Source organism: Brienomyrus brachyistius, chromosome 7 (assembly GCF_023856365.1).
Source record: "Brienomyrus brachyistius isolate T26 chromosome 7, BBRACH_0.4, whole genome shotgun sequence".
Classification (NCBI taxonomy): Eukaryota; Metazoa; Chordata; class Actinopteri; order Osteoglossiformes; family Mormyridae; genus Brienomyrus; species Brienomyrus brachyistius.
In genome coordinates this window covers 11,670,549-11,696,765 of record NC_064539.1, presented here as the reverse complement: position 1 = coordinate 11,696,765, position 26,217 = coordinate 11,670,549, and the positions used below count along the sequence as shown (strand labels likewise).

General features: G+C 39.7%; 2 protein-coding genes across 6 annotated transcripts in view; one reads left to right on the top strand and one right to left on the bottom strand.

Annotated features, from left to right (window-relative positions):
• wdr41 (WD repeat domain 41) lies at positions 1–19,218 on the top strand. Of its 3 annotated transcripts, none has more exons than XM_049019083.1 (15): positions 1–252; positions 739–821; positions 1,143–1,258; positions 2,674–2,722; positions 4,025–4,153; positions 6,801–6,863; positions 10,023–10,134; positions 10,239–10,301; positions 10,802–10,909; positions 11,176–11,360; positions 11,644–11,765; positions 14,151–14,228; positions 15,747–15,832; positions 17,043–17,176; positions 18,268–19,218. In XM_049019083.1, the coding sequence occupies exons 2-15, from the start codon at positions 774–776 to the stop codon at positions 18,406–18,408; spliced, it is 1,434 nt and encodes a 477-aa protein (XP_048875040.1). In that variant the 5' UTR covers positions 1–252; positions 739–773; the 3' UTR covers positions 18,409–19,218. The 3 variants fall into 3 exon arrangements, with proteins under 3 accessions (XP_048875040.1, XP_048875039.1, XP_048875041.1); XM_049019082.1 differs by lacking the exon at positions 1–252 and adding an exon at positions 376–532; XM_049019084.1 differs by lacking the exons at positions 1–252; positions 14,151–14,228 and adding an exon at positions 376–532.
• A 179-nt stretch (positions 19,219–19,397) lies between these two features.
• pde8b (phosphodiesterase 8B) overlaps positions 19,398–26,217 on the bottom strand; it is a 64,119-nt gene continuing 57,299 nt past the window's right edge. For all 3 annotated transcript variants that reach the window (XM_049019057.1, XM_049019056.1, XM_049019058.1), the window contains one exon: positions 19,398–24,209. In XM_049019057.1, the coding sequence (XP_048875014.1) occupies positions 24,100–24,209 (110 nt within the window). In that variant the 3' untranslated portion in view covers positions 19,398–24,099. The remainder of the gene's footprint in view (positions 24,210–26,217) is intronic.

Sequence of the window (26,217 nt, the reverse complement as noted above, 5' to 3'; positions counted from 1 at the left end):
GTAGTAAAACTCGACAAAGTAGCACAACTCCGCAGAACACCGACTCATTTAACCAACTGTAACATAATTAAGGAAACATCATCAAAGTGCGCATCATTACAAATATGATCTGTGCAAATTTCGCAATCCCTAGCTTTATTTCAAGACTTGCATGCATTATGATCAAAATGACGCACTAACGATATACTACGAGAATCTGTATTACAGTTAGGGTTAGGAAGCTTTCCGAGGAAATTCATTCGATTTCTCAATGTACGTGAGTTTTTTTCTTGCAATACCACCCCAGAACAGTAGAAGACGATAATGGCTGCAATGCCACCTCTTCCCTGGCTACTCGAACAGGTTTCACGTCAGAGAAACCTTTTTCTCGCGTTTTGAAAAAAAGGAAATGTTTGTCTCTCAGAGCTTCCGTAGTTCAAGTCACATGAATGGGTTTGTTGCGGTAGCAAAACTGTAGAAATGTTATTATCCTGGCAACAGCGGTTGAATCAAAATCGTCATTTACTTCTAAACTGTCTGTGATTTGTAGAGGGTAAGCTCATTCTGAATCAGTCGTCAAAACCAGTAAGAAACCGAATCCTGTAGTAAATCGCACATATCATGAGTAGTATATTTGCCGTGTAACTGCCTAGCTCGCCAGCTTTAATACTTTAATATTACAGTATGGTTAAATTTCTTCCGGAAGATAACTTAAGTGTAATTAAGTATTCATAGGTCTTTTTTAAATCTTGCTCGCAGAATCTAATCGGTTTAGCAGATCGGCAGTGTCAGACATGTTGCGGTGGATACTTGGTGGCCGTGAAACGCAAGGTGCCGTGGAAGTGAGTATCGGAGGATGCATTGATCAGAAAACCAAAAAATTAGTCATAACCCTTTTGGCCACTATTCTTAATTATTTGAAAGGAAGTAACAAATATTTGCTATGTCATGTTTATCTGTGATACTTTTCATCAATGTTAAAATAATCTAAGAAAACTATATCAATTATAGTTGTTTTAAATAATTTTTTTGGTTCATTATATCTCTTACTTGTAAATGTAAGCTTGCATAGTAAACCAAAGAACAAACTGTGGACCTGTAAGACTTTCTACATGGAAGTGTGTATGTGTGTGTGTGTGTGTTTTTTTTTTTAATGTATGCAGAAGAACACTGTGCTGGTCATAGGAGACGAACAGCCCAAAAATGTGTACACAGAGCTGCAGGTGCTCAAAGGTCATTTTGACATCGTTCGCTTTCTGGTGCAGATTGATAACTTCAGGTAAGTGGGAATCTCCTTCAGCGTTAAGGACTATCATTCCTTTGCCAGATCTTTCCTTCAATCAGACAGATTGCAAATGATGCTTAGCAGCTTATTCTTAACAATTTTTGCACATCCCTACTTGCTCGAGACAGGGTAACTAATCATCCAAGTATACATCTTCTGCCCAGTCCTTCAGCAGCTTATCCAGTGTGGGAGGGACAGGAGCTTGGGTTTTGAAAGTGGGTGTGTAGGACTGTAAATTCGATTGTCTAGTAGTGACCTTTTGCAGTTAGTGCCAGATCAACAGATCGACAAAATTTGTCTGCCTGTCGATGGGTGGGGGGGGGGGAGTTGGAGGTGGAGTTTGAGGTAGATTTCACACCTCCATTCCCCCAGTAATCATTTATTATTGGAGTCTGAGCAGATGGCTTCTCTTGTCTTTAACAGGACTTAGACCCACAGATTGAAGTTTTTTCCTTTAGATTGGCTTCTCAGTGATATCCTTTGTCAATCATCTTGACAGTTCCTTTTTCTGACACACCCTCCCCGCCTCTCCCCCCTTCAATTTATCCAGTGTCTTACAAGCTAGTTTAGAAATGAGTTTCTGGGAGTGGTTAGTGTCAAAGGACAGCCAGTGACATAGAAAAAGTCCCCCATGAAACCTGGACGATGTGGAGCTTAATATACTGCTCGCTCACGCGGATGGCCATTTCCCACCGACTAGGCAAAATTTTCTGTTCTGGCCATGGGTATTTTTTAAACTTCTGTTTGGCTGTTAGACCATTTTCCCTTCTGTTATTTAATTACTTTAACTGTACATTTGAAAGCAATAGTTTTGTGTCAGGTTTACAGTGCATTGTTGCTACCTTGACATTTGCGAAGTGATGTGCAATGTAGAAGACAGGGTCAGACAGTCACCGTTTTGGAGGAGTTGACCAGAGAGTGAAGGAAAAGCAGCCAATGAGTGCTCAGCATATATGTGGACCTCCTTCAGGACAGCTGGAAAAGCATCCCAGGAGGCCACCTCATGAAAAGGATGTAGAGGAGACAGTAGGGTCAGCCAGTCCCTGGAGCAATTTTGCTTAAGGGTCTTGCTCAAGAGCGAAATGGTGGGATCATTCTGCCCACCTAAGGATTTGAACCAGCAACTTTCTGAGTTCCAAACCACATTACGTTTTATTTCTTTAATACTTTTTTGGTCAGTGCACAATTACGTATATTATTTTATAGTCTTAATGTCTATATAATTATTCTAGAATGTAGTGAATAGTACAAATAGATCTTTCATGGGTAGGTGTATCCAGACTTTTGACTGGTACTATAGATACCTCGGTATATATTAATTGTCTTAATAAATACATGTTTTCTAAAAGATTTAATAAATGGTTTATTGTTGTGTTATTGTTTATATGTATTTTCTCCCTTTTCTTTAGGTTTGCTTCTGGTGGAGATGATGGACTGGTGCTTGTTTGGAATGTTGAGGTGAGTGAAATTTCAGATATTTGGCATTGGAAGCTATTCTGGTTTTCAAAAAGTTTCATCCTTCGTAGGTCCCCGAATCTAATACTAAATGACTGGGTTCCCCAGTTCCAGTCCTGGAGGGCTAGAATACAACACAGTTTGCAGATTTCCCTGTTCATACTCACCTACTCAACCTGGGAATTAGCTGATTAAAATTTGTGGTTCCGGACCAAAATTGGGCAGCCCTGCTAAATGACCTTGGGTACTGTATTGCCATTGTGAGACATTAAGTAAACTGCCAAGACCACATTTGTCTGATTGTTTTTTTTTGTAGGTTTCAGACCATTCAAAATGACCTTTTAACAGGTTCAGAATATTATGTACTTGTTTTTACTTAATTTTATTTGTGTAAATGACCAGTAATAACTGGGGTACTTTTTTTTTTTTTTGATGAAACAAACCAGTAGGTGGCGCTGCTGCTGTTTAAGCGCCAAAGTTGTCAAATGAAAAAAAAAAAATGGAGAGACAACAAAATTAGCTAGAGGATTATCTGCCCCCAAGTGAGTCAGTGAGGGATTATATTAGTTCTGGAGGAATGCTGCTATGGCTTTCTGGGTTATCAGCAGTTTGATTTTTGGGGAAAATATACACCTCTGGGGGGCAGCATGGTGGTGCAGTGGTTAGCACTGTTGCCTCACACCTCCGGGACCCAGGTTCGAGTCTCCACCTGGGTCACATGTGTGTGGAGTTTGCATGTTCTCCCAGTGTCGTTGTGGGGTTTCCTCTGGGTACTCCGGTTTCCCCCCACAGTCCAAAGACATGCTGAGGCTGATTGGACTTGCTAAATTGCCCGTAGGTGTGCATGTGTGAGTGAATGTTGTGTGAGTGTGCCCTGCGATGGGCTGGCCCCCCATCCGGGGTTTTTCCCTGCCTCGTGCCCATTGCTTCCGGGATAGGCTCCGGACCCCCTGTGACCCAGTAGGATAAGCGGTTTGGAAGATGGATGGATGGATGGATGGATGGATGGATACATGGCAATGAACCCCCCGTGACCCAGTAGGATAAGCCCCCCGTCCTGGGTTGTTCCCTGCCTCGTACCCATTGCTTCTGGGATAGGCTCCGGACCCCCCTATTCAGAGTAGTGGTTAGGGTTTGTCTGTGTTGCGTCCCTTTGCATTGCATGTACTGTATGTTTACTCTCAGGCTTTAAATAAGTTTTGTAAACCATCTTAGACTAGTCTTATTCGAGATGTGTGTGTGTGTTCGTGTACATGCATGTGCGGTATGTTTATGTTAGGACTGAATCCTTGTCTCTTGTCTCAGACAGGGGAGCGTCTCCAGGAGCTGAGGGGTCACTCACAGCAAATCACTGCCATGGCGGCCTACAGCAGACCGGGCAGGTGGGCCCCTCACACAGACCTCCTCACGGCTTCCTCGGACCGGACCCTCAGCGTATCCTCTTTTCCAGCAATCCCTGTACACTCCTGCCTGTGTTGTCTAACTGGGGTGTGATTTTGATGCATGTTTGTTTGATTTAGTTGTGATTTTTAAAAAAAATTCCGTTTCTCCTTCCTAGTAATTGAAAAAACCCCATATGCAATTTAACTGTAACCAAACAGCTGAGGCAGATTATTGTCAGGGAGGGACTGTGTGGAATTTGAGCTTGCTGCATAGTGTATACAGGGCACTGAGATCCGTCACTGCCGAAGCAAAAGTTTATAAACTAGCAGTTCCACTTACATACTCATTTCAGCTTAATGGCTTTATATATTTCAAGAAAAAGATGAATAACAGTTCACTTGAAGAATGAATAATTGACTCCATTCAGGTGATGAGTTTGAACTTTACAATGGGAAGCTACAGTATATACTGTGTGCAGAATTATTAGGCAAGTATAATTCTTGGAGATCATTTTTAGTAAAAGTTGGGCGGACGTATAAAAATGAATTCAGAAACTTTCTTCTGCACAAAGTAAATTAATTTAGAGAGAAAATGTTACATGTGACTTTCACAAACAAAAATAAAAAACACTTGATTGTCACTGTGCAGAATTATTAGGCAATAATAATTAACAGAAATAATAAGAAACCTTTTTTGTTATTCAGCATGTATAAGAAATAACAAGCTATCAGCCGTTCTGTACAACCCACTTCACCCAGTTTAATGTCCAGTACAGCCAACTTTCTTGTCAATGACCATCCTGAGCCTGTTGCCCACTGAACCAATCAGGTTTTTGATTTGATCCTGTCCTATATTAACTGAGCCAAATAGGATCACCACCTAGACGCTGCTCTGAGAAGAGTACTGCTGCTACTTTGGCAAATCTCACACTATGGTTAGGCCCAGTAGTTCTGAATGGGGTTGAGTCAGGTGATGAAGGGGGGCAGGCCATAATTCAATGATGTTTCAAGCCTTTCTAGGCCAATCTATGGAATACTTTGATGCATAGGGAGGGACATTGTTTTACAGGAATATCATAACCTTTTCGAAAGCTGCTGATGACTTCTTGTGCTAGTGTTTGAAGAAGGTATCTTCTAAAAACTGGCAGTAGACCTTTAGAATGTTTACACAATCTGCAAGTCAGAAAGGTATGACAATTTCATCACTGATAATTGCAGTCCACGTTATCTTTCCTCCACCACCTTGTTGGTGCTTGAAGAGGATCTCCATCCACTGGCTCATCCATCTGCTCCATCAAGAGTCACTTTCATCTCATCTGTCCTCAAAACCTTTGTACCATCAGTCTTGAGATGTGTCCATGCCCATTCTAAATGTTATACCTTACATGCCTTATTGAGTGAAGGCCATGTTTCAGCGTTTATGACCTTAGGAATGTCATGCAGCACACTGCACCTAGAACGTCTGGAGATTCAGTTCAGATTGCAGTTTTGAAAAATGATGGCATTTGATGCTCAGGAGTTTCTGGAAGTCTCCCCTTTAATTTGACACAGAACACAGAAGATGGCAATTTATGGGTGTTATCTTCTCTCTACAAACCTTTTCAGTCTTCTTTGGCTGTTGGCAACAAAACACTTAATTGTACAGTGATCGCATTTCAAAAGTCTGGCAGTTTCAATTGTTTTACATCCCTCTGACTGGTACTTTGCAATTTTGTTTTTTTTCTTCCCTGCTCTCTGTAAGGTCCTCTTTGACTCATTTTAATAGTACTAATAATTTGCTTAATAATTCTGCACAGGAAAGTATTCCTGTGTTTTCCTGTTTTTATCCAAACAGAAAGTATTCAGACCAAATATTGAACATTTTGCTGTTTTTAAACAGTTGATTCTTAATTAGAGATTCATCTGAACTCAAAGTATTGGTCGGTTGAGAAGATACAAGTGAAATACACACTTGCCTAATAAAACTGCACACAATGTAGAGGCCTGTTTCTCACATTCAGTTGTTTCATTTACATTCAGAGATGGAAAAAGAAGTTTAAGGGGAGCATTGCCACCCAGCTTTAATCCCCAAAGAAATAGATGCATTTAACGAGTAAATGAATAAACATGTTTTTCTTATGGGGACACATGGTAAATGAATGAACGTGTGTGCTGTTTAAAAATGTAGGTTATATCCTGTGTATCCAGCAGGATTATTAGCAGGGACACCAGCAGAAATTTCTCAGTGGGGTGGCCAATAATTTTCATGGGGTGCCTCAAACACCAAGACATATTATTAATAATAATAATAATAATAATAATAATAATCTATCCTATTCCAGTGTGTTTTGAAGAAGAAAATTGATAACTTAAAATATATGTAATTAATTTAAATGCAAGGAAAATAATTGTGATAAACCACATTGAAAGTCGGTCATTTAAAGGTTTTACAAACATGTTCTTTTAGGAGCGTTGTGGTGCAAACAAGTTCACTGCAAACTGAGGGCATGGGCTACACTGTTAAAGGTCCAGTGGGGCACTGCAGCTTTCGGTAGTTTCGCTTCTGAAATAAAATGTCGACGTCTCATATGGGGGTGGCCACAGGGGTGTGCAGAGAGTTCCCCTTTGTGGTGGTCTTGATTATTACGTTTTAAATCTTGTATTACTATGTGATTTTAATGTGCTGTGTTTCTTTAAGCTTTCCTGAATGTTCTGTTCAGATGTGGGATCCAGACACTGGGAATCGAGTACAAACTGTGTCCGATTTGCAGTCTTCTGTAAAGGTGAGCTTGCACTTGTGCGTGCGTGATGCATCATGCTGTTTAAAGTATGAAGTATGAGAAGTGGATTATATTACTGCATGCTGGCTTTAAGAATTAAGGGTAAAATTATACTGTAATTTTATGTACTATTTGGGCTTGAGATATTGTAGCATTAAACAAGAAGAGATGTATTTTAAACATCTTTGCTGACAAACTTTCAGTAAAGTTTTGATGAAGTATCTCCAATAAATGTAGCTGCAAGCTGAACAGAGCCCTGTAGTGGCAGACCCTGCAGCTAAAATGTACTGTTAATTCATTTTTACTCTGATTTTCTGCTCAAAAGTAAGATTTCTCTTGTGAACAGAGAAATAATTTTTTGTATGTAATTGTTTGAAATTTCTTGCATTTCATTTCATGAAGTTGTAAATCAATGAATCCACTCATCTGTCTATCCATCCATACATTTGTCTTAAGTGACCTCTTATCCTTTACAGCTGTGTTTCTTAACCTGGTCGTTGGGGGCCCCCAAACAGTCCACATTTTTGCTCCCTCCCAGTTACAGACCGGTTTGAGAAACATTGCCATACCGAATTGCAGAGAGCTTAGAAGTGCATGGTGCTAAGCCAGGGGATGGATGGAAATGCCAGTTTTCATATTTCATACTTACTTATTTTTGTAAGGAATAGTTTTCCATTGCAGTGTCCACATATAGGTAATAACATAAAGCAAATAGATCAACACATGCAACTAGGTCTGTGCCCTATGCTGCTTTGTATATAGTTAGGTCCATAAGACATTTCTGTAATCTTCTCTCTGTATACCATCACAATGGATTTGAAATTAAGCAATCAAGATGTGATGGAAGTATAGTTTTTCAGCTTTAACTTAAGGGGCTTAACAAAGCTATTGCGTTAAGCTTTCAGAAATTACTGCCATTTTTCAGTGAGTCTGTTTTGGGGGAAGATAATTAGAAATAAACAAAGTATATATTAAGAATTTTCGTCACCATCTACATTTAGAAATATGTTAAATGTATTCCACTTTGCCTAGTACTGAGTCAAGGATTAAGCATACATTGTTTTGGTCTTTGGAAATAAATGTCTTTGGTATTTTAATGTTTCTTTTTCTCAGTCTCCAGAGTCCCTAATGATTATGTAAAATAAATTATATTAACGTCATTAAAGTAGTTTAATGAGAGAGAGAACTTTCAAGGAGTCAATATGAGCTTGCTAGCCCTATGGAGAATTCTTGTGACACTTGCTTAATTCTGTAAAAATGTTGCACATTTATTGGTTTCATAACAAATGTCCATTGACAAGCAGCATGTAACATATAATAATAATAAGTGATACTACTGTATATCTCCGTGGGGAAATTCTCTTTTCAGCTCCCCCAACTTGCTGTCTGTAAGTGAGAGCAAGCTGGCCGCTTATCTTCCTCACAGGCATTTTCTTTTTATTAAGTATCATTAATTTTTTGACTGACTCATTCAGGTCTGTCCTTGCGATTTTACTCTTAATTACAATTGGAGTCATTGGCTCCCAAACGGTTACTAAACACAAATGTTTGGTGTTATTTCATTGTTAACAAATAAAAAGTAGCCAATGAGACTGCTTGTCAATGAACTTTTTAACTCAGAAATGCTCTTTTAGAACTTAATTTAGATTTAAATTTATTACTACTTCAATGTTTTACTTAAAATTGCTGCTTGTTTCCAATATGATACACATACAAATTAGCAATATTAACTACACGCTGAATTATTAAGCTAGCGTCCCAAGAGACTCTGAGCGTGTATATCAAGTATGTTGTGTTTCTGTTGTTAACGCCATAGCAGTTTAAACTATGCAAAACACAGTTGCGGAGATGTACAGTTTTAGGAATCCCATGGCATTCTGGACGAGGGTCGAGTGAAAATCTTTCCCCGCTGACTGATCTTGTATTACCTTGCCGGCACGGGTGGTAGGATTTGTACTGCATGCTGGATGGTACCCAGACAATCCCTGGGTGTCGGATCTACCCCAGTCAGTCTTTCTGTAATTTGTAATGAGCTTGTGGGTCTGATTCTCTGGGTAAAGATTGGGTTGGGAAACATTGATTTAGATTTTATAGGGAATGAAAATCCAAGTAAGGTGTTTTTTCTAAGAAAACAGAAACCTCCAAACCTGGTACCAAGTCAGTTGTTCTACATCATGTAGCTCACAGTTTTAATATTTAAATACACTGTAACCTCTTGACCCTGCCTTTGTGCTGTATGCTTTGAGTTGCATGCATGTGATTTGCTCTTTATAAGTATTTGCGATAAGGAGCAGGTGTACATAATTAAGAGGTCTCTGTATTTTCAGCAGCTCTGCCAATGTTTGCTCTTTATCATTTGCTTTCTAACGTATTAGCAAGCGTTTACGCTGTTTGCTGTCGGGTGTGTGTGTGTGTGGTAATTGCTGAGAGTAATACTTTTATGTTTGTTTTCGTTATTTCTGGACGTGACCTTGCCCAGTTGGTTCTTTTTTGCAATTTGGGGCATTTTTCTTTTGGAGAATGTATCATGCTAAGCTGTATGATAAACTGCTTTGTTGTTTTGCTAACTGGCCAGTGGAGCTTTAAACTCTTTAATCTTTAAACTCCAGGTTGGAGGTAGAAATTTGTTTTCCATTGGACAAAGGAATGTAGACATTGTACCCGGACCAGAATATATTATTGTGTTCATTTGTGCACTGTACAGGGTTTAGCTCAGCATTTTGTTTTCATTATTGTCATCTGGACTACTCTGGCTAGCTTTTCAGAGACTTGGTTGGGATCCTGCAGTCTTGTAATGAATGCATCACAAGTGTAAATTTGTGTATAACGTGAAGTAAGGAAGTCATTGGGATTTACGTCCCATTGTTTATTGTATACAATATGATGGATTTCTATTCAGTCCATTCACATCCCTATTCTCCAAATAAAGAGTTTATATTTAGTTTATATAACTAAATAGCACCATACAGCAAGTGCAGCAGGTCTGGGGCCATGTAAAACTGCGACAGTATTTGTTTTGAAGCAGTGTAGCATCATTTGGTTTATTGTTCCAATTTATTTATAAATCATCAGTTGATATGAATTATAAACGAGCCTTAATTGAAGTAAGATCCAGACATTGGATGTTATCTGTCTGCTCTTTCTATTTGTCTCTTTTTCCAGTGCCTGCTTGTTCTGGGTCAACTTAGTTTGTGGATTTCTGGAGGCAATGAGATGTGTGTCTGGAACCGGAACTTCGACCTCCTGTGTAGGACCGATCACCATAGCGATGCCGGTATGCAGTATACCTGGAGGCAGTGTGATGCAGAGCAGTAGGCAGTTCATCAAGAACAAAATTATTGTGCATCATTCACATAATAAGTGCCTGTTTTTTGACAGGGATTGCTGCTATGGTTGAGTTGCCGAAGAACTGCATAGCTGCTGCTGTGGACAAAGAAATAGGTTTGTATCAAGAAACCTATTCAGTGAGTTCCACTGAAATAGAGGCAGCCTCGCGCAAAGGAGACTAAGGGGGGACATGATCCAGGTATATCAGATTCTAACAGGTCTGGATGCTGTTCAGCCAAATGGCTACCTCAGTATAAGATTAAATACTAGAACTCATGGTGATAGGTGGAAATTAGCGGGAGAACATTTGAAACTGACTTTGAGAAAACACTGCTTTACACAGCGTGTAGTTAGAGTATGGAATAGTCTTCCTGCTAGTGTAGGGCAAGCTAAAACCCTGGGTTCCTTTAAATCAGAGCTAGGTAAGATTTTATCAACTCTGAGCTATTAGTTAAGTTCTCCCCAAATGATCTTGATGGGCCGAATGGCCTCCTCTCGTTTGTAAATGTCTTATGTTCTTAAGAGTTCATACTCTGGCGAGCCATCAACACATAACGAAATGGGGTCATGTGAACCCTTGGCAGTAATGAATGCTCTCTTGGGGATCCTTGCAGTCATTTACAGACTGAGCAGCGTTGCAAATGAAGCAGACATGGTTGTGACTGAAGTCCGCAGGCTAACAGACCACCGGGACAGCATACGAGCTCTGATCACTATTAACGGTAAGTCAGTGCTTTATGCGACTGTTGCATGTTTTTGTGCATGTCAGTGTCCTTGTTCCGTTTCAGGGTCTTCCTCGGAAGAGCCCATCTCTGCTTTCAGCATCATCTTGTGTGTTCAGTCCTTATTTTTAGCTGTTATTATTCTGACACTGTTTGCATGCTGTGAACACTGAAAAGGACCTGCATGTCTATAAAATTGCTTGTGGGTAGTTCGGTTTTTGGCTCTTGAAGGTCTTGGTCAAGGTGGTGCTTGTATTCCTCCTTAGATCAGCTGTTTGCCAGCGGTTCTCATATCGGGGAGCTCATTGTGTGGCACTCCTTGGACTGGACCCCCCAGGTTTTTGAGTGCATCCTGTGGGACCATCCACACGTCAGCCCTCAGGAAGAGATCAAACTCGGAGGGCAGAAGCAGAGCGAGATGTCGATCCACCACATGGCCTCGGTTGGAGAGGTAGGCGTGCCTGGCAGATGCTGACCAGGTTGAGGTTTCATATCAGCCATTGATGTATTTTCTTGCTATCGTCTTGTTTTTCCACAAAGAACAGATTTTCCCCATCCTGATCTGGGCAGGCAGCAGTGTGTGGGTGTTTCAAAAGTAATTGCTGGACTTACTGTACCAATTTAGCACATTCCTAGATAGCATGAGAACTGTAGATTGCTGAATACCGTGAACACGGTTGAGGAAACAACTTATCTAGAGAGATGCCGATGGACTCTAAACTTCCCTTTCCTAGTTCATTGCTGCTGCTGTTGGAAGTGGACTGTACATCTACAACATACTGACAAGGAGTGTGGTTGCCTACAGGAAGACTGCCCATGACTCCAACATTCGGCAAATCCTGCTGCTGCCCGATGGGTTTGTATTGCATTTAGGCTCATTTCAGAGTAGCACCTGAGTCCTAGTGGTCCAAATCCTTGTCAAAATTATGCTTCAGGGGCTGGTACACATGAGAAAAAAATATTTTTTTTTATTCATTTATGAACATATTCAAATATTCACAAATATACAACATTGCTTTTCATGCATATGGAAAATACATTATTGTTGAGGTACAGCTGGAGTGTTTGTTTTTGTCCTTTTATCCCAAAGTCTAGGTGCCTTAATTATTTTAACTATTGTATTTATATTAGAGAACAAAGCAAAACAAGAGATACTATTAGATACCAATTTCCTGACTACATAAACAAATCAAAAATTTGAAATCCCCTTATTGTGTTTTTACCCATTTGTGTTTGTATCTATGCATAGATTTACAATTGTAAAGTTAATTGTCTTTGGTCTTTGCACAGTGACTTGCATGGCATTGTGGCTTGACACCCCCGTGGGTGAGGGATTGTGTCTGGCCCCCGGCTGTGTGTGATACGAGACTGTGGAGTTTGCATGTTCTCTCTGTGCTTGTGCAGAGCCCCCCCCCCCCCCCCCCCCCCACCATTCTGTCCAGGATGATCCTGAATCATGCCCTGTGCTTCCAAGGGCAGGCTCAAGGCTCATCATAGCCACGTCCTACTCTTAGTAATGGAAGATGGATGGATTTCATTTGTTATATATATGGGTTGTACAAGCATAATTTGAAGCTTATTTATGTAATGACATTGTGCATGTTGTGTGAAGGTTTTTTATTATTGGAATGGTCTGTGCATGAACATTAGCTGGTATAGATGTACACAAATCATAAAATGTTTGTATGTGGGTTCATATTACGTATTTGTAGAATATGATGTGCATTTGTGTACAGCAAGTAAAGGCCGTAGAAAAGTTGTTTTCAGCACTTGAAAAAAAACCTAGAGGGAGCTGGGAATTCAAATGAAAATATATATTCCACTGGAGTTTTATATCCCATGCACAGTTTGGTTAAGTTACTTGGACTTGTTTGGGCACTTTATATAAATTGATGCTTGATGTTTTGAGATTTTATTACTTGCCAGAAAACAGTTGTATTTTTTTTATGGATAATCATATTATAGGAGCTGTGCAAATACAGTATTTACCCCTTTTGCAAAGGATGCTTACTTACTGCATTGAAGTGTAAGCTTCTATAAATTGATGAACTGAAACATTATGACCATTCCCATGAGAAATGAATAACGTTGACTTGTAAAATCTCGTGAAAATGGCTCATATCAAGGAATGGGATATATTAGACGGTTATTTAACCTTTGGTACTTGTCGTTGACTTGTTAAATGCAGAAAAAAATAGACAGGGATAAAGATCTCAGTAACCTTCTTAACGGCCAAATTGTTGTGGCTGCACGCCTTGGTTGGAACGTCTTAGAAATGGCAAGACTTGTCAGGTGCTCATGGTCAGTACCTACAGATAGAGGTGGAAACCACAATCCGCCGACGGTGTTGGGGAGCCAAGACTCTTCAATGCAGGATGTGAGCAAATTCTGTACAAACCAACGGAAGAGCTGCTGTGGCATAGATTTGGTGCATTGAACCCTGCTGCATATGGGGCTGTGTAGCTGTGCATATCCCACAGAAACTCGCCACATATACGGCTGTCCAACAGAAAACAGGATTCATCGGACCAGACGGCCTTCTTCTACTGCTCCAAGTTTCAGTTGCTCCATGTCCAGTGTAGGTGCCGGAGTGAAGATGCCCAATTTGAAGAGAGAAAACATTCATCAAGAAAGTCTATATGAAAGCATCTCTAGAATCTGCCAGAAGGTGAGAGTGAGCCAGCTAACAGTGATGTATGGTGGCGGCAGCATCATGCTATAGCGATGCTTTTCAGCTACAGGCGCTGGGCATTTTGTCAACATTGAAGGAAGAAGGAATGGAGCAAAATACAGGGATATTATAAGAAAAACTGCTTCATTCTCCAAACAAAAAGAACTCAAGCTTGAACAAAAAGCATTTCAGCAGACAGACCAAAAGCAGAGCAGAAGGCCAAAGAAGTGATTAAGAAACAAACAGGTGAATATTCTGGAGTGACCAAGTCCAGATCTGAACCCCATTGAGAACCTGTGGCTTACTTTGAAAATTGCACTAACCAAATGGCGTCCAACCAACCTGAGGACCTGGAGCAAAACTGCCATTAAGAAAAAAAATTCACTTCTCGCTGTTAAAAGCTAACAATTTTATGAGATGGTTGACGTTCTTTGCTTCATATGTCATAATGTTTTGGTTCTTCTGTGTATTTCATTTATTTTCCTCAAGTTTTTATTTTCCAGTAATTAGCAGTATAATTTTTTTATGTTTTATGTAATTTATAGTGTATAATGCAACTTTTACCTACAGAACGTTTGCAAAAACCACCTATGGGCAGAACATTGCCTCTGGCACAGTAAAACTGGGGTCTTTCTCCCATTCATTTCTGTAAGTCTGATGGCGATGTTGCGTATGCTTATTCTTTGCGTCTTCCGTAACTGCAACTCAGCCATGCAAATCTGCGCTTAAACCGCTCAGCAGTGTTTGTGTTTGTGTTACATCATGTGTTGATTGGCTGTAAAGGCACGTGAGATGACTGCACATAAGACAAGTATGTCTGCGCAGCCGACTGAAAACAGAGATCTGTACCTTGTCGTGCTAATGAAATAACATAAAATGAAGGGGTAAAATTGTCATACATTATGGGATTTTTGGAAATATTGATCGTGCATCATACAGAGGGTAAAATTATTGCACAAACAAGATAATTATCGTACAAACACGATAATTATCGTACATCTGGCAACACTGGTGTGTGTGTTAACCAGCGCGAATGCATTCAGCAGGATGGGAGGGGCTGCGCGAGTGTGTGCGTGCACGTGCACGTGCACGTGCACCTGCGCTGTAGTGGTGCTGTTTGAAGTGTGCCGAATGAGGTGAAAACCACACTTGGAATCAATAATGGTGAAAATGAGTATCTAATCAGATACTAATTTTAACTATCGATTAGTATCTGAGAATCGATTTTTTTTTTTGACAACCCCAGTGTCTCATTTTCAACTCCAGCGTCAGTTGTATCTTCCGTTTCTGATCTTTCGCGGCACATTTTTAAACAGTTACACTTAATACTTAAACAGTTTCCAGCTGCGCCATTTCCGAAAGTTGTGTAGGCTATTTTAACCGGTATTGCAGTATAAGAAAAATTCATATCATAACAATAACAAAAAACGTTTTTCGTTATGAACCAGTACACCGCCCAACACTACTAAGATGCCTGACCTAACACGTTTTAAACATGGTGTGATTGCCAGATATGGTGGTTCTAGTATTTCAGAAACAGCTAAGATGAATTTGTTACTTATACTGGTAAAGGTTGATTTTGATGTATGTCTTTTTTGTTGCTTGTTTACAATACTATAATATTGTGATGAGAATCTATCCATTTTTTAACTTTTGGGGGCTGGGGTGCACCCTGGATGGGATGCCAGAGAATAAAAATAATTATTGTAATAAAAGTGGAATATAATGAGGGATGGACATAACTGGCATGCAAGTACACACTTATCTAAAATGATATGTGTGACAGTTGATTGTGGTAACAGTGTAAATGCATACTTATTTTATGCATTTGTGCTGATATGAAAACAAAATATAATGCATTTTAATTTGTATATACTAACTCTCCTTCATTTCCAGTCTACAAGTTAAAATGCAAGGTATTTTCTTGTTATAGCAGCGCAAATGCACATAAAATAAGTACAGTAATGTAATGTAGTTTCCCATGCTCAGGAATTTGTGCTTATACAAACAATCGATTGTCGCTCGTATTGTTTTTAAAGGTGAGTGCATGCCAGTTATGTCCCTGAATATAATAATAGTTTGTGATGTACAATAAATCTCCCTAAAATGTAAGTCTGAAGGGAGACGTAGCGTATAGCATGTGAAGCATTGTGTCCCCCCCTGCAGGCAGCTGATGTCCTGCTCTGAAGACGGCAGTGTGAGGATATGGGAGCTCCAGGACCTTCCTCTGCCAGCAGAACCAGCCAGCGCAGGTGACAGCCTGGTCCATAATGCTGTCCCGGGTGTTTCAGCACGCTGTATGTTTATGAGATGCTCATTGCCAGTTATGAAGACTCGTCCGTGTCAGGCTGGGGATGTTGCTAACCGCATACAGTCAGTTACAGAACTGGATTCAGCTCATATCGAGGGTAGAGTCTGTAAAGCCTGGAAAAAAAATTCTATATAATTTTTTTTTCCAGTATTTGAGTTTGATTTGTTACTTCACCATGACTATGTGAAATTCATCACGTGTTTGAAATGATTATTTGGAATTTGTGCAAGTACAGTATGTGACTGCTGACAGTGGGATTTGAACTGGCGACCTCCTGAGCGCAGGCGCAAAGCCACACACTGTTTGTGCTCCTTGAAGTAGTTTCTATACTGCTGTCAAGAATGCTGCTTAGTTGAAATGTACTGTACATTCACAGTCTTCTTTTATGTGCATACAAATCCTCCAGATCATGGGTGAAGACTTGCATGTGTTGAATCCTTCCTTCAGTGTTGTTGTTCAGCTGTAATTGCCAAAGAAACCTTCCATCCTGACTTTAAAGGCCATGAAGCAGAGGGTTTGTGTTGCAGCTTCAAAACCTGAGGACCTTTGGAGGGAAACTGCACTCTACCCCCTGCACTGCTGTTGGTTACGTTCTGACTAATGCAGTGCAGGTGGTGCTTTGTAGGTCGTTGTAGCAGGAGAGCAGAAAGACCACTTCAGTCTCTGCTTTGGAAACACATTTCAAACAAAACACTTTTTCATATACATTTTTTTTGGTTTTGCCACCAAACTACTAATCTCATGAGACCTGTCTCAAGTCTTGGTGGAGACTGGGGTGATGTCACCAGGAGTAATGTTTGCCACATGTCTAGTGGCTTGGCACTGCAATGGGATTTCCACTGTTCATTCATCATACATCCATTGCTATGTTTAGAGAAATCTGTGTAGTTGCATTTTGAGATTCATTGTTTCTCAGTCTCAGTATTCTGTAATAATTTAGGGTTCTCTCTTATGGGTCCTCCTCTGTGTAGATTTATATTGAGAATTTTAAAACGTATATGGTCTGAGCTTCAGGTGTGAGTAGTACATACGCATGCACATACGTTTTGTGCCATTTGACTTTCTGGAGCATTTGCACTAGGAGGAAGAGCGTCAGTGTGTCATTGGTGATTTTTGCTATAGAAAGATGATGGTGTCCCGCTTCATCTCAGGCTTCTTTGGAATGTGGAGTTTCGGGAGGACGAGCAAACAGGCCAGTCAACCGGTGAAAAAGGTCCAGGAGGCTCCGGCCCTTTGCACTCTGGAACTGATCGGAGATCTGATTGGACACTCTGGAGCCATCCAGGTAAAGCTACTGACTTGTAGTCTACGCACAGTCAACAATGTGCAAAATTTTGAAGTTGTAGTTGACTTAGTAGAATAGCTACTCCATCCTCCTCCCATGAAATTCCTGTCCTAATACAGTGCGACTAATGCTTTCCTATAAAACCTTGCCTTCACTAAAATCCTGTACTAAAATACACATATCCAATTGGAAAAATATGATGAGGCGATTGCTACTCCAAAACTTAGTAACTTTTACACCAACAAAAGGAATTAAATATAAACAGTGGTACCAGTGGCCCATAAGGTAATTAGATACATTTCAAGTAAGAAATCATAATAGAACTTTAATAGATTATATCATAAACTTCCCCTTGGGTCTTATGAGTCTCACAAGAATCGCCTAGTAACTGCTTCAACCGACAGTGCCGAACTGTCTAACTTGCTGATTGCCGTGAGCCAGGAGTAGGGTTAGCCCAAACGACACACCATTTGCTGTATTTTCTGACCCCAGTAAATGGTGATCTTGGTCTACTTTGGAGCATTTAGTCCTTTTTGGAACAGAGAACTTCTAGTGGGTTCAGAATATACAGCAAATGTTTTATGAATTGTTGTTTTGGCCATCATTGGTTAGGCGTAGTAAGCCACAGCCACCATGTGGCCGGACATGCGCACAGCACAAATACAACGGATTGTGGTAAGCGGAGGAGCCCTGAAGACAACATGGCTACAGACAGTCTACAAAAAGCAAATGTAAGACTTAGACCTACGCAGTACGGGGGATGTGCAAAAAGTTAGATTTTTTTTAAATTGAAAACTGGGTCACCCGATTCACTGAAAAGAACCAGTTCAAAAGAGCAGTTCACTTGGATAGCTGTCATTGTGTGCAAGTAGTGCTTCTTGCTAAGAAATTATGGAGTTGTATTTCTCTCAGATTGAAAACTGCTCAAAACACAAATACAATTCCGCATCTTATTAGGCTTGGATATTAATATATAAATCATGCTGGAACAGATTTTAAGTGTGATATCTCACGTTGTGGCAGGACTGTCTGTAGTCCTTACGTCGTCAGACTCGTTTTGAACCCCAGTGGTCGTTACCCCTCCTCCTTAGATGTTCATAAACTTCACGGACCGAGGGCTGGTCTCATGCTCCACGGATCACCTGATCATCATATGGAAGAACGGTGAGAGGGAGTCTAGGCTGAGAAGTAGCTCCCTCTTCCACAAGTTGGATCAGAACGGAGGCCTCTGACTTGGTGTAAAGCCTAGCAGTGGTGCTGTGATCTGAGGGAGCTTATACCTCTGCACCAAAATATAGGCTGTATTTATTGTGAGATGATTTTACTTTTTATTATGATGTCCTGTCATTGACTGAAGCCTCATCTTGCCTTGTTCCCTGTCCTTTTTTTGGGATAAACAGTTATGGAAGATGGATGTTTTATTAGTGTTATTTGTATGTTTTACACTGTAGTGCTTTAAGCATGCTGTTGGTTCTTGTACTGTACCTGTCCGATTGCTGCGAGAGACCAGGCATAGTTCAAATACCATTCTGCCAGCAAACGTAAGCCTTGTATCAGAAATCAGGATGACAGAATGTGAATTTCAGCTTTTGTTTCATTTTAAATTTTATTGCACTCGTACAGTTTGTATATTTTAAAACAACCATGTGTTATTGGTAAAGAACACATTGTTATATTTATTTCACTGAATGCCAAATAAATGGTTTTCTATGAGCTTGTACAAAATAAATGTAAAAGGTCTTTAGTTGCCTGTCAACCACAGTACTGCTTTGTTTACCATAGCTCAAGTACAGCATTGTGTTGTGACCCCAAAAAGTCTCCTTTGACAAAAAAAAAAAGTTAAAAAATATCAGACTAGCACAGTCGCTACATTGAACGTGGAATGTTATGGTTGAACCAGCATGATGTTGATGTGCCCATTTTAACAACTAAGAACATTACGATAGAATCTTTGAAAAATACAGATGATTTTAATTACACGATGCTGTAATTTTCAGTGTTAAAAGAGATTTTTTTAAAATTAAATAGAGCTTTATATACAACTTTGCTCTACAATTTCTTTTAGTTGGTTTGTTAGTTAATAAAAGAAATGGTTATTGGCACATTGTAAATGTCCACAGTCTGGCACCGCTAAACCCTCCATGTCCCCCCTTAACAGCAAGTTGCTAGCAGTCCCATTTACGCAGAATTGACCTTTATCTAATATCATCAAGAAATATGGGGGGGGGGGGAGATTTTTTTCTTGTCTCCTTTCTACTGTTGGAATGCTTTGATTGTTGATTAATTGCATCCATAAAGTGAGCTGTGTGTTCATCCTTAGCCATAATGAATACGACAAACCGATAAATACTTCAGACCATGTTTGCATAATTATTTTGAGCTGCTGGCTTCAATCACGGCTGTGATCAGCTCAGAAGATAAACTCTAGGGAGCCAGAGCGAGTGACAGTAAAGTGCAGCCTCCCCTCCCAAAGGGACGTTGTCTGGCTGTCCCAGGAGCAGCCTGGGCTGTGATTGGTCCTAAAGGTGATACTGAGGCCTGAAGGAGAAGCTTTATTTGTAGATACTGTAAGCGCAGGTTAAAAGCTGAAGTGGGAAGGTGCCTAACAAGAAAGACAGAAAACCACCTGTGTGAATGATGCTGATAAACTGATTTTGTGGGGTGAGGTGACATTGCCTAGATATGTAAATGATCAGATATTACCATAAAAAACATTACTGAAAATAATTTGCCATGTAGATAATGCTTCTAGTATGCATTGACAAAAGGTATAACAGCTTGTTTAAAGTTGAAGACATCTTTAGGTTCTAATTTGAAAATTGGGCATATTTTTCAACTCCTGTTAGTCCTGGCATTGGCCAATGAAATACTGAATACACTGCTAATTTATTTTAATCATAAATATCAGAAATGTCTTATAGCCTGTTAAACAGCAACACCAAAGGAAAAAGTATACCTGAATACAGACCTGTGATTTGTCAATTCAAAGTCTCTACTTTATGGCTTACTTGTATCAGTATATTTCACTGTTTTAATAAACCCTGTCAAGAGAAGAACAATAAGGCAACAAATGGGAGTCACTGTGCCTTCGGTCTGGCAGCATGTCAAGCTTGAGTCATCAGTACAGGCTTTGCAGACAGCACAGCAAACACCCTGTGGGTTGTGGCTATGCTGCTGCATTATCACAAGAACGACCCTCAATCATTCATGATGACCTGTTTCCCATTTCATACTGTACATATACTACATCAATCTATTGGAAGATTCACCTCAATCGACCCCAGCTTCTTAGACTTATGGAAAAAGTGTTGCATTTACAGGTAAAAACACAGATATATGGTTTACTGATTCTTCTGTACATATATACTGCAGTGCTAATAATTATTGTAGATTTTTTGGCTTTCATGGGAGAGGATTATTTAGTAAAGGTAATAAATTAAACAATCACTGTGAGCCTTATGAAATTAAGGAAAAGGCTGTCATCAGTAAAATACAGTTTCAGACTTCATGTCACTCCCCAGAATCTGCAGAAAAAAGCTATTGTTAAACTTGTTGTAAGACTGTTGTCAATATATTTTCACTTGCCAAATCTGTTCCTTAATTGATCAAATGAAGATGTACATCACTGATTGAAAACAAAAACATGAAAACATTTCTAACAGCTCAAAACGAATACTGTCTTTGAGGTGTTTGTTGCTCCATTGTAAATCAAACAGAAATGTAATTCTTCCAAAACATGTTTGAACAAACACTGTTCGTGCCTTTTTGTTAATATAATGAACAAACATCATGCCACATATTTCTACAATAAATGAGGAAATCAGGTAAGGTCGTTTTTTGTTTTGGTGGGATCCCAGAAAATTTAGATAAGTCACAAAAAAACCTTAAATGAGCAAAATAAATAGATTACAAAATACAACATACAACAGTTTCTTAAAAAAAGATTTAAAACACAACTCCATATAACAAGACAAAAACTAAAACTTCGTTTTTGCATAATTTTGAAGCTGGATCACAAAATTATTTGAAAAACATCTGTGGACAGATAATCACAAGCAGCAATCACAAGGTCGCAACTTACAGTCAGCCAGGTCTGGGTGCTAGCAAAAGACAAACAGATGCTAGTAATAAAAAAAAAAAACTATACAGTCTTTGTAAATGTTAGAAACGACACAAGGGCTATGCAGGTTTGTACCAATTAAAGTCATTTCCTTGTACTATACACTCTCAGCACAGTAAACCAAGTTACAAACCACAGCTATCAATAATTAGTGAAATTTAAATGTTCCGTCATTCAAACCTCAAGGTGCATTTTGGCCTAGCATTGAATAAGCATTAATAATAATTATGTTGAGCAGGCGTGCTTCAATTAACTGGGACAGCAACAAAGGTATATTTCAGATCATCAGGTGTTGTCTCTTTCCATTACCCTATTCTGTATAGAAAAAGACTTGTCATTAACGCCTAAAGTGCCTGGAGTTCCACAATCGTGCCACTAGGTAGAGACAGCAGTCCACTTTATAAAAAAATGTTAAAGGGACATTGTGTCATTTTACACCAAAGACAGAATCTTCACATCATAGCGGGGCCATGACAACATCCATCATACTCGACCTGGGGATTCTATACAACTTTCAGGAAAGTTCTGTGAAATATGGCATCAATAAGGCAAGCAGAGCTTCCTTGTGAGCTGGGCCCTAAGAGTGCAGACTTCCATATTTATAATTTTGCTGAAAAGAACCCAACCAGACAGCTGCATAACAGACTTCTGGGAAATCTCTGAGTTTGTTATGGCCTGTACACGGGATAAAACAGTTGGTATGGTAAGGGACCTTTATTCAGAACACATTTTCAGAGCTGAAGATTTTTTATTTCTAATTAGTTTACATTCAGATGCTCTGCAAAGCGAAGAATGCTACCCAACGCTTTGGTCCTGGGCAGACCAGATGTGGCACTTAAAACAGTAAACACGATTTGGCTCAACTCTCCATTAAAGTTGTAAATAACTAATTTGTTCACAAAAAATGTATTCTAGGATAATGGCCAGTTTTGCACATTTGTTTTAGACAATAATACACTGAGGGGAAGGTTGTGTTGAATAAATAGAACTCTGATTTTTATCCCGAAGGCAAAGCAATTAAATTTATATCCATTTATAGCACAGATTTTGTACACTCAGCTAAATCCTGAGGTTAATTATCAAATGCTTAATTTAAATTTAACTTATACTTCCCCATGGCGTTTTACAGTGGTTCAAAGCAGCAGTGGCACATCTCATGCATCTAGTACAGTAAAGTTCCTTTTTCTGCAACAGAAGCCCCCATGTGCCTGTATATACTCACCCTCATGTTTTACAAGCACCTGGTTGCTTCTCACTTCTCCCAGCTATAAACACTCAATGTACATTTGTCATTTCAGTATAATTTGAGAAGACTAGCTGTTGACAAAATACAAGACTCTTGGCTTTTTTAGTTTTTTTGATTGCAGTCACAGATTTTTACAAAATTGAGTTTCCCCACAACGTCAAAATAGCAGGTTTTTATCACATCGTGGGGTCCTCACAATGTGATATACATATCATACACACACTCAGCACCATTCCAAAGTTTAGACGCACCTCCCAATAAAAAAGTTTATTGTACTGTTCTCTACAGTATATATTTTATATTTACATTTACATCCAGGGACTGGTTGTCTCTACTTCCTCCTCTAAGCCAGTTTCATGAGGTGGCCTCCTGGGAAGCTTTTCCAGCTGTCCTGAAGGAGGTGGCACATATATACTGAGCACTCATTGGCTGCTTTTCCTTCATTCTCAGATCAAACTCATCCAATTCCATTTCTACTGTGTACAGGGCAGGTGGCCTGGTCACTCTTCTTTGTAGGTGACTTGGTGTGTCCAGACTTTTGACTGGCACTACATTTGAGAGATATATATATATATATAGACACACCCATCACATATCACACACACATACGTGTTTGTGTGTGTGAGTGACAAACCATAAGACAGCTATAAGGTGCTTGTTATAAACTTTGGTATAGTTTTACAGTTTTGTGTCGCGCGCATGTCATCTGGACTTGACCACAAACAAGCGGTACTGCTTTCAAAGCAAACAGGGATATGTGTGTTACAAAGACCTATGTAAATCTAGCATGGATTGGTTGGTTCATAAGTGCTGGCTTCAGATATTTTGGCCACCCACAAATAGTTCCGTTGGTTGTTTATACAGAGTGACTGTCTTGTGGTGAAATACATAACAGTAATTTAAGATCAGAGTTCTCAGCTACAGCAGTCTGCTAATCCAAGGGGCTCCTAGTGCTCCGATTCTGGCTTTAAGCACAGTGCGCAATCATTCTCTCTATAAATGGCTTGTCAGTGTCAATACAAATGATTTACTGTAAATAAGCTAGCTGTCCGAAGAGAGTGAATTGTGGTTCAGAATGTAGGTTTTTTTCTTTTTTCTTGTAGTCTTGCTACACGTCTTTCCAGATGACTCACTCCGGTAAAAAAAAAACAAAAAAACAATCGCAGTGACAACATTCACTCATGGGAGAAGTTGTTAGCAAGTATTTCTTAAGCAGTTTAACAACAACTCCACCAATGCTACCAATTTGCAGCTACGTAACACAACAAAGGACAGAAAATGTAAGGAAAAAAATCCTAGTAAAGTGCAACTGAAGCATATTGACCTTTCAAACTGGGAAAGATTGTCAAGTGAAATCGTGTGACTGGGCGTTCACCTCCACCCTGCCTCTGCGTCTCATCTGCAGTCCATAGCAGGACGCCTTGTGTCTGGCAGTCTGCTTCAGTCATTGATGTCATCATGGATTGTGATGACGTCACAGTGGGGAGGCTAATAGGAGCGATGGCTACATTCAAGGTTACCCTTCTCCAGACATAGGTGTCGGTCTTCCAGGAACCTTCAGGAAGGTGTGGGGGGCCGGAGACTCTTGCATTTCATTTCGTCCAGGCTTCTCCAATATTTGTAGTTCTCCGACAGGTGCTCCATCAGGCCAGGCAGGTTAGCAAATGCTACAGAAGGTATTAGAAAGTGGAGATGGAGGTGAATGTGCAACGTTTGGCGTTTGTGCAGTAATTACTAGCATTTACAGTTTCCTTCAGGCTCCAGAAGGGTCAAGTACATCAATTACCATGGTAGCAAAGGGCAATGAGTGGTCCTGGAACAACACATAAAATTGTATTTTTTTATGGAAAAACTGTAAGATTCAGTATGATGGGCATTTTTAGAGAAGAACATGTTTAGGGAAAAGTTTTACTTAATGAGTTTTTCGATGTTTTGTTTGTACAGGACAATAATTAGAGACATGGAGCCAAGGCATGTAATGTTTACTGACTTTACAGACACTTCTCCTCCCAAGAAACACATACCACGCTCTGCATGTGCAATAATACTAGATGCTTTGCATCTAATACTAGTAAAAGATAGCACATCTAATACAGCAGTATCACTACAGTACACTCTGTAATTCTCAGAACAGACACATTTAATGAAAATAGTAAAGAATAATAAACACTTATATCCAATGTTGAAATGTAAGTGTATTACCAGACGCAGAGACCAAAGAATTTCCCAGGTTCCCTGTTTTTTAAGATGTTCAGCGGCTATGTATGCGAAATCTCACACTCACTAACTGTTTATGACTTCAGGTCTCTAAGTATCAGGCAGAAGATTTTTCCACTGTAAATCATCACAGACCACCAGGCCAACCAGCCAATCAGTTGAGAATAAACATCTGTCATCTAAAAAACTGCATAGGCATTCTTCTCTGTGTGCTCTTTTGGTGTCCTGCATCAAAGCAGTCCGCTTTTCACTGACCCACCCAGTGTGTCCTGTATCAGATCAACCCTGCCGTGACCCCTGCAATGAGATGCCTTTGTTGTGAGACTCTCCTTAAAAGTGGTCTGACCCTAACCACAGAAATCTCACTTTACTGCTTTCATCCCTCCACCCATTTAAAAAATAATAAAATAAAAACTTTCCATGACATCACTGTACTGTTGACTGTAAACGTGCTCACCCCCTCAGAATCAACCATAACTGTAGCGCCAGTTTTGGTTCTTAGCATATAAAACCAAATTTTCTATTCAAGAGCATCTATATGATATATGGCATTGTACCTTGTATTTTGATACATTGTCGTTAAGAATATTCTTAGAAATTATGTTAAACTTTTAACATCAGCTGTACTATGCAAATGTGATGTGATAAATGTTTTTCTTATTATTATTTCAGATTAGTTTTTATTCTTTACCACTTATTTACACATTGTCACAGTTTTACCTTCAAATGTATAATTTTGTATTTCAGTGCAATCTGTCAGATCATTATTATTATTGTACGACAGCAAAGAGCAAACCTAAGAATGTACTAATATCCATGTATCAGATTTTGATCTTACACCAAACTGCTTGGTTTTCAATGGACAAATAGCAGCACAGGAGCTTTATACAGAACCTTTAAACAAAGCACTACATAACCACTGTGTGTTATAAGTGTATTGCCAAAACACTGCCCAGTCCCCAGTCATGTGACATCCATTGTCATTGTGAGAACTGCAAATGTGAATCAGCAGCCCCACTTTTCAGTGTTTATAAACATTGGCCATGTGCCCTAGATGCAGAACAGGTGTGCAAAAAACAAGAAAATCCACAGATAGCAGTGGATCCTCAAGTGTGTGATTCATGTTATTTTCTTACTTCACTTTAAGCCCAAAATGGTCCCAGGTCCTAAGTGTATGAACAGCAGAGAAACCGCATCAGATGGCCAAATCTCAACAGCCACTGATAAGTAGGGCTGCACATTTGGCTAAGTGCACATTAAAATTAAATCTACATTCACCCAGAGGGAAGGATGGCACCTAAAGCAGGAGGACCCCGGGTAACCTAACTAATGACCCATGACTGTGACACTGACTGCTGCCAAAACGTGGCAAAGGACAATGACCCCTCTGTATACATAAGAAGGTGGACAATCTGTTATTTGGGGTTTCGGAAGAAAAACGCTTCTTTTATATAAACT

Bases quoted from the DNA above. Each gene is read 5' to 3' on its own strand.
- wdr41 (XM_049019083.1), top strand. From the start codon at position 774: ATGTTGCGGTGGATACTTGGTGGCCGTGAAACGCAAGGTGCCGTGGAA. The intron at 6,864-10,022 runs GTGAGCTTGCAC...CTCTTTTTCCAG, and splicing joins ATTTGCAGTCTTCTGTAAAG to TGCCTGCTTGTTCTGGGTCA. The intron at 17,177-18,267 runs GTAAAGCTACTG...CCTCCTCCTTAG, and splicing joins GACACTCTGGAGCCATCCAG to ATGTTCATAAACTTCACGGA.